General features: G+C 45.1%; 1 protein-coding gene and 1 long non-coding RNA gene across 2 annotated transcripts; both read right to left on the bottom strand.

Annotated features, from left to right (window-relative positions):
- Positions 1 to 245: 245 nt before the first annotated feature.
- On the bottom strand, positions 246 to 675 carry LOC116988800. Its single transcript, XR_004416073.1, has 3 exons — positions 663 to 675; positions 505 to 570; positions 246 to 307 (listed from the first exon to the last, which is right to left on the bottom strand). It is a non-coding gene; the product is annotated as an uncharacterized LOC116988800 (long non-coding RNA).
- Positions 676 to 714: 39 nt separating this feature from the next.
- On the bottom strand, positions 715 to 4,883 carry LOC116989136. Its single transcript, XM_033046362.1, has 4 exons — positions 4,289 to 4,883; positions 1,545 to 1,726; positions 1,100 to 1,220; positions 715 to 737 (listed from the first exon to the last, which is right to left on the bottom strand). Exons 1-4 carry the CDS (start codon positions 4,686 to 4,688, stop codon positions 715 to 717), a joined length of 726 nt encoding a protein of 241 aa, XP_032902253.1. The 5' UTR covers positions 4,689 to 4,883.
- Positions 4,884 to 7,869: the final 2,986 nt, after the last annotated feature.

A 7,869-nucleotide genomic window follows, 5' to 3' on the forward strand; every position in this document is an offset into this window, starting at 1 on the left:
GAGAAAAAAAATGCACAAGAGTAAAGGACACATAAATTAACATACAGACATTTACAAAGGACTATAGATGTCACACCAAATGGTGAGTGGCCAACAAATAAAATAAACGAAAACTCAAACTGTTATTTGAAACACCACAAAAAATATTCTCAGCTTCCGAGGGTTAACTGAGGTAGTTGACGTCAGCGCAACCTTCTGCCCTTTCTTGTAAAGGACTTTTTGCACGGACCTCTCCGTAAACAATAGGCAAAGGTGGATTTCGAGCAGGCTGCAGCTCTGCAAACATCAGAGGTGATGGTGAGTGTCTCTAGAAGGAAATTAAGAAGTACATGTGAAAAATTTCTCACGGACCTTACAATTGCGGGACCTTTCATTAAAGTTCCCTTTGAAGATCAGAGTTCTTCTCTTGAATCTCATTAACACAACTCATGAATAAGTTGTTGTCCATATGCGGATGCTAATGTTTATTTTTTAATTTATATCGCACTAAACACAATAGTTTACCTGTTCAGCACGGAATGGTGGATGTCCCCCCATTGCACGCGGCAATCCATAGGGCCTGTCTGTGTACTTTAGAATCACAGAGTTATGTATTAGTCAATGTAAAAAAAACCCACAGATTATGAATCAAGTTAGGGAAGCGCACATATCTTTGTTAATACCTGGTCATAGAAGTAAGGTGGGCGAGGCCGAGGAACCAGTAGACGCTGCGCCTCAGGTGCACGTGCTTCCATTAACTGCACAGACAACACCACACATTAAAACTATGTTGCTTTATGATGTGAGAAATAAAGATTTTTAACAGAGACGCTGAATGAAGGGAATAATTTTAAGCATTTTTATTCTCTGGCTTTCGACACTGGCTGAGACATTGCTCCTGTTCTTAGTGCTTTTAATGTCTTTTAATTTTTACTGTTTTTTAGTCCTTCGTTTTACGGTTTTTAATGGTTTGTAATAACATTTTGTCCACGAGTTCTCATGTACAGCACTTTGTGGCAACTGCGGTTGTTTAAAGCGCTTTATGAATAAAGTTATTATACCTTGTTATTTCTATAAGTGATCGCACCATTTATCATATTCCATGAAACATCCCATTCACCATCACTTATTTCATCTTCCATCATTGAGCGACAGAAGTCGAATGCCCTGTGCGTGAAGCCCATTGGTGTCACGCATCCTTCCCGCAACAATCTTTCGCAGTCTCGAATAGTTTTATGGAGCTGAAAATTCAGAGCGCAAATATAAAAATCAGCAAAATGCTGGGTGGGTGCATTGTCCAATAAGCATCAAGTTTATATACTCACACTACTAATGCTGTCTACATCTGTCCCTTCTTCAGCACCTCTGGGTGTGGTGAGGCCGATGCTTGCACTGTGCCTATTGCGGTGCTGTTGGCTGGTGGATGGGCTCGGTGTGGAAGTCCCTTCCAGAGGATCATCCAACGCCTGTTCAATGATGTGTTTTTCCTGTAGGAATTACATGAAGTCATTTACACATGGTGTCCAGAGCCTCAAGACCTCAAAAATCTGTTGTAATAAAAGTACCTTGGGTGCGCTAGTCCTGGTCACTGTACGCACAATATGCCCCGATAGGAACCGCCACTTCTCCTCGATCCACCTATTCCTCTCTGTCAGTGTGCTGCCAGCTGACCCTGTTTTGGTCCCAAGTGCGGTGACCTTTCCATAGATGGTCCTCTGATTCGTGAACCATTGCATGAGTTGGTCATCTGCATTAAAGTAGAGTGCTGGAATTAAATGGAACTTTAAGCATTGGATCTATTCCGTTAAATTAAAGTATTGGTCAGTAAAGAGAGGCCTGTTTAAGAGCATGCCCTCCGCATTTAATGTGCTATTTCTTGTTCTTCTTGGATAACAGAGCACAAGTTGGTCAATACAGATGGCCTTTTTGAAGACAAGCATTACAAGTGAAAATTGCCTGCCCTCATGCATAATTTATTTTATGGCTCTTAGAGACACGATTCCTACTTCAAACAAAGAGGGTGTAAAAGCTGTCTGCCACTACTTTTACATTGCAGCTGCAGGGAACAGACAGACTTATAAGATAAATTAAAGGTAACTGCAAAAACAGCACTTTTACATCTGTAGCATTGTATGTTTTTAAATCATGGATAACATTAAATTGTTCTCCTGTACATAAACTAATATATTGTTATAGATACTCACATGAGCACCCGGAATACTCCACAGCCTTCGTCTCCAGCAGGTTGCGCTTTCTCTCCCTATTTCTATAATCCTCTCTGGATTTGTCATAGAGAATCTCATTGCATTGGTACCACTCCACCAGTTCCCCCTCTTGTTCCCTGTTGAAGTTATATGGCCTTACCTTCTGCCATCTTCCCTTTATGTTATCGTCTGCTGAGGATATTGGGGAGGCAACAGCTACTGGGGAGGCAATCTCAAATCCACCTTGATCACCCTCTCCCTGCTCCAAGGAGCCCACAGGCAGTGGTATCTCTGGCATCTCCTCTTGCCTCTCTTGCTGAGTTTCCTCCTCATTTACCTGCATGGCTAAAAACTTTCTGACTTTCTTTGACCCCTTTCTTTGCGCTTTTCTGAGAGGCATCTCTGCAAGTCTTTCTACTGTGAAAAAGATTCTCAAACAATGACAATTAGGTGGGACGTCCTCGATGGACACATGGTCCATTGGCGATATTGAGACCACCTTTTTTACTCACCTTATGTCCCTTCTGTCAAGCTTCCGGGTTTACTGTTCGCAGGAGTTCCCACGGTACCCGCAAGAGTCATTACGGATATCGCACTGGCATCTGCGTTCATACAATGTTGCAACGCTGCTCAAGTCACTCTTGGAGAAATTCAAAAATGTTTGAATTTTCTCCCGACCGTACAAAGTTACACGACTACCTGCCGTTAGCGCCACGGAGGTCCTCGGTGGTCCACGAATGCCGTACTGCTATCGCAGAAGGTTCCCACGATGTTAAACTCTTGTTAAGTCTTGCTTCAGGTCGCACCGTGAGAAAGCCCTTTAATTGTATTTAGTGGGAAAAGCATTAAAAAGGCTGAAGAAAGTGCTGCGAAGTGGATTAAAGTGCAAGAAAGCCTTCAAAGTCCCTGCTGATGTGCTGGAACACAAAGAAGGCCCCCAGGGACCAACTCTAACTAAAAGGTACAAAGTCTGAATTTATGAAAATCTATCTGTATGAACTTTAATTAATTTAATTGCACCATTTTATAATGTGAATAAATCAATTAATTAATTCATTCATTCACTCCTTATTCATTCATTCATTCACTCACTCACTTACTCATTCATTCATTCATTCATGAAGGAATGAATGAATTTATTCACATTATAAAATGGTGCAATTAAATTAATTAAAGTCCATACAAATAGATTTTCATAAATTCAGACTTTAGTCTTACCTTTTAGTTAGTTCACGGGGGCCTTCTTTGTGTTCCAGCACATCAGCAGGGACTTTCAAGGCTTTCTTGCACTTTAATCCAGTTAGCAGCACTTTCTTCAGCCTTTTTTATGCTTTTCCCACTAAATACAATTAACCTGCTGCAAGTTTCCACGACATTTATTCCACAGAACAACACTGTTCCACAGAACAACACAGATACTGTTTTATCTCCAGTAAAACAGGCATCTGTGAAGCCCCCTCAGCCATTTTGTGTGCTGGCCTGAAACAAAGCGCGTGATTGGCCAACTGGCAGACAAATCAATGTTAAACGTGCTTTGATTGGATTAAAAAATTCCCGACATTTTTCCGGTTTTTCTCTAATTTAATAAAAATGTGCAAGTCTTCTTCATATCGAGTTTCAGGGGTGATTTATATAAATTTTTTTACACAATATGTGAAAATTTCATGTAGTTTGGTGACTTGGGTCACGAAACTGCAGAATAAAGCTCCTCGGCCCACAGCCTACCTGGGCCACCTCCATGGCCAGAGTGAGGACCACCGGATATTGGAGGAGCAGCAGCTCATATTCCGCTTGGGCAGTCTGCACCCTAGCGGCATGAACATTGACTTCTCCAATTTCCGGTAGCCCTCACTGTCTCCTCCCCTTCTCAGCTCTCCCTCAGGCCACGGGCTCCTCCACTTCCTTTCTTCTCCCCCCCCCAATCCTACATCAGCCTGAAGAAGGGTTTTGGCCCGAAACGTCACCCAATTCCTTTGCTCCATAGATGCTGCCACACCCGCTGAGTTTCTCCAGCACTTTTGTCTAAAAAAAGAGCCTGTTTTAATTGCCTGCTTGCCCACAAGAGAATGGAAGAGCTACTGCAGTCAATAAAAGTAGGTACTTACAGGTACGGTCAGGGAACTCCTTGACCTTGTTCTGTAGTAATGTGGGCTTCCACTCTTCCAGGTCTCCCTCTTGCTCCCTGCTGAAGGTATTAGGCAAAACCTTCCTCCTGTCCTTCACTTCCATTGAGGCATTGGTGTCTGATGCTGTGTCTGGGTCAGCTTTAATTGATGCAGTAACAGCAGCAGTGCCTGGATTGTTGATTTGAGGGAGGCCAGTCCCAGATGGGGTGGTGGTGGGGACAAGGCCTACCTCCATGGAGGCATACTCCAGGGCTTCCTCCTTCAGGGCATTCTCCACCTTCAGGGCATTCTCCACCTGTGCCATCTCCACCTGCCTGGTGGGTGGTGATGGGGGTTGTGTGTTGCCCCTGCGTTGAACCTTCCTTCTCCTGGGAGCCATGTTCCACCGTCTGATCTCTTAGGGGGGAAAAAATGCGTAATGGCCGCTCACAAGAGGTGGAGCTGTTTATACATGCCTTTTTTTTTTGCAATGAGCCAATGAAATTCACCGGTCAGCAAACAAAGGCTTTGAACTAAAGTACCCACGACCACCCACGAGTACCCACGACCACACACGAGTATCCGGTGAAAGATATGCAAATAAGTATGGATGACAAAGGAAACAGGCAATTGTTAGCTGTGGGCCAGGTGAGATCAAGTACAGATAATGAGACTAGACCAGTCCACGTTGTTCTTACATTTCTCCAGTACCTTCTGCGACCACTCTAGACGGCCCTGCGTTTAACGTGTCCGCTCCTTTCCTCCACGTCTCCCACTTCTCAACATACTGTACACTCTCGGGGCCATAATGCAATCACATACAAGCAGCCGGCGCCCCCTTGGTTGACCTGGGGCAGTTCTTTAATGACCCCCAACCCCCCTCATTTTTAGTTGCGCTCAAATTATTCATTCACGCTCACACATGAACAAAAAAAAATCCACTCTAACCCAAAGTGTCCTCTTCCCCACTCTTACACGCCCTCCTCTCTGTGCTCAACGTGGGTCCCGGCTACAGGTCCCCAGTCCCAGGCTCGAACCCCTGACCGCCAAGGCTCGACCTTGTCCGTAGGAACCGGGCACAGGCGCCTCGTCCCAGGACTCGAACCTCCCACTGCCGTGGCTTTCCCGGCGGGACCCTGTAACTTACAGGGGTTGCGAACCTCCTGTCACCATTGCTATTCTATCGCTATTCGCCCCCACAATTGCTACTTACTTTCTCCGTTTTTCTCTCGCCCCTTCTCTCTATATATATATATGAGGGTGTAAATATATATCCCTCTCCCTTTCTCTCGGTCTCTCTCTCATATATACACACACACATCTCTCTCTCTCTCTCTGCGGCGACCAAACTGATGATGTACCTCCACTACTCCACACGGGAAGAAATCTGCGTCCAGCCACAGTCTCGGTCCCACCTGCTCAAACCTGAGCTGTCGCGGCCTCGGGACAGATCCGACGCCGCGGCTCGACTCCGTTTTCCCGGACAGCGAAGCTAAAGGTTCGCCATCTCGGCGGAAGCTCCAAGGAACCTGTGGTCGCAGATGCACCGGACTCTGACAGCTTGCATTTGTTTTCCAGACACACTTTATTTACTCGCGCACATGGACAGCAGCAAATATACTGGTATCTTTGGACAGCAGCACAATCCGAGTCACCGCACTGCTCTCAAAATTCTGCTCAGAAATGCCCAATGCAATTGAAGTTGTACACTGTCTATCAGCTAATGGAATTACCAATCGGGATCTATTCTGATAAGTTGCATCAAGTCTACTCGCCATTCAATCATGGCTGATCTATCTCTCCCTCCTAACCCCATTCTCCTGACTTCTCCCTATAACCCCTGACACCCGCACTAACCAAGAATCAGTCTCTGCCTTCAGTGTTAATAACCAATTAAAATTACATTCTAATAACTAATGTTAATATATTCTTGAAGTATTAGCAAACCAAGCTACGTGCTACGTTATTGTTTGTTTAGTCTAGTCGGAGGAGGGGAAGCTACACATTAATCTTAGAGCAGAGACTGCCAAGGTGTTGTGTGGGATGGTGCAGAGACAGACTCTCAAGTTTGTAGTTCCCATAGGAAAGTGGGTGAGGTGTGTCAAGGCTGTTGTGAAGCCTGGTGCAGAGAATCCCAGGGTTTCTGTGTTCAGTGAAGCTTCAACTAGCTCCACACTATCTTACAAAGATCCTATAGCTATCTTTGCTATCTTAACCCGAGATAGGAGATAAATCGGCCAAAATTAGGGCACATGGTATTGGGGGTAGAGTGCTGACATGGATAGAAAATTGGTTGTCAGACAGGAAACAAAGAGTAGGGATTAACGGGTCCCTTTCGGAATGGCAGGCAGTGACTAGTGGGGTACCGCCAGGCTCGGTGCTGGGACCGCAGCTATTTACAATATACATCAATGATTTAGATCAAGGGATTCAAAGTAACATTAGTAAATTTGCAGATGACACAAAGCTGGGTGGCAGTGTGAACTGTGAGGAGGATGCTATGAGAATGCAGGGTGACAGTTTGGGTGAGTGGGCAGATGCATGGCAGATGCAGTTTAATGTGGATAAATGTGAGGTTATCCACTTTGGTAGCAAAAACAGGGAGACAGATTATTATCTAAATGGTGTCAAGGGAAAAGGGGAAGTGCAACAGGATCTGTGGGTCCTTGTTCATCAGTCAATGAAAGTAAGCATGCAAGTACAGCAGGCAGGAAAGAAAGCAAATGGCATGTTGGCCTTCATAACAAGAGTTTAGTATAGGAGCATAGTATAGGAGCAAAGAGGTCCTTCTGCAGTTGTATAGGGCCCTAGTATCAAAGACTAGAGGGTCTAGCTAAAAGGTGAGAGGGAAATAGTTTAAAGGAGGTATACAAAAGTGCTGGAGAAACTCAGCGGGTGCAGCAGCATCTATGGAGCAAAGGAAATAGGCAACGTTTCGAGCCGAAACCCTTCATCAGATGCGCAGGGCAAGTTTTATTTACATAGATGGTGGTGGGTGCCTTGGACTCATGGTGGTGGAGGCAGAAGTGATAGTGATGTTTACGACTTTTAGATAGATACATGGATATGCCAGGATCTATCATGTGCCGGCAGATGAGATTAGTTAATTTTGCCATCACGCTGGGCAGAGAAATTGTAAGTGAAGGTGAAAGGGCCTCTTCACGTGCTGTACTGTTCTATGCTGTACTGTTTCCATCCAGGATCACCAGTTGTGATTCTGTCGGTCTGATGGCTTCCCAGTGCCTTGCCATAATGACATTAAGAGTTGTGCAATCTCATTACCTGCCTGTGGAGACATTGCTGAGAGTTCAAGGCTTCACGCGAGTGGCTCTGGTGACCCAGCTTTGATTCAGACCTCCATGCTGTCTGTAGGAACTTCATCCATTCTCCATGAGACCACCGGGGTCTCCTCCAGGTGCTCAGGTTTCCTCCAACGTGTGGATTAGTAGGGCGCTTTATTGTCATATACCCCAAACAGAACAATGAAATTCTTACCTGCAGCAGCACAATCGAATATGTAAATGCAGTAAACACCGGGGTGGCACAGCGGTAGAGTTGCTGCCTTACGGCGCTAGAGGCAT

Source organism: Amblyraja radiata, chromosome 28, assembly GCF_010909765.2.
Source record: "Amblyraja radiata isolate CabotCenter1 chromosome 28, sAmbRad1.1.pri, whole genome shotgun sequence".
NCBI classification, from domain to species: Eukaryota; Metazoa; Chordata; class Chondrichthyes; order Rajiformes; family Rajidae; genus Amblyraja; species Amblyraja radiata.